This window comes from Phaethon lepturus, unplaced genomic scaffold (assembly GCF_000687285.1).
Source record: "Phaethon lepturus isolate BGI_N335 unplaced genomic scaffold, ASM68728v1 scaffold26869, whole genome shotgun sequence".
NCBI classification, from domain to species: domain Eukaryota; kingdom Metazoa; phylum Chordata; class Aves; order Phaethontiformes; family Phaethontidae; genus Phaethon; species Phaethon lepturus.
In genome coordinates, this window is record NW_010565991.1 from 1 (window position 1) to 337 (window position 337).

Below are 337 nucleotides of genomic sequence, written 5' to 3' on the forward strand. Positions count from 1 at the left end.
CGGAGGCTGTGACACGAGGGCTGGTGGTGGGGCAGCATCTGCAAGGGAGACAGGAGCTTGACCCCTCCAATGCTACCTGAGGGCTCAGTCCCCTCTCTCCTCCACTGGCACGTTTCCACACCCACCCTCTCCCTTGCTTGCTCTCTCCATCCTTGACCCTGACCTTCCCCCGCCCTCCTTGCCCACCCTCTCCCAGCACAGCAGGATGCTCTGAGCCTCACCAAGCCCCGCAGACCCCTCTGCTCCTCTCCTGCCCAAGCCGGGCAACTGGGACCCATAGCTGGGGACACACGGGTCACCCCAGCATAGCCCCGCTGCTGTGTCCTGATCCTCCCTG

At 64.7% G+C, this 337-nt stretch overlaps 1 protein-coding gene across 1 annotated transcript in view; it reads right to left on the reverse strand.

Moving 5' to 3' along the window:
* Window positions 1-3: 3 nt before the first annotated feature.
* The window catches only part of LOC104627223 (SH2B adapter protein 2-like), a gene marked incomplete at its 3' end in the record, with an annotated part of 14,201 nt that continues 13,867 nt past the window's right edge, over window positions 4-337 (reverse strand). The window contains exon 9 of the mRNA XM_010295353.1: window positions 4-38. Within this exon, the coding sequence (XP_010293655.1) occupies window positions 4-38 (35 nt within the window). The remainder of the gene's footprint in view (window positions 39-337) is intronic.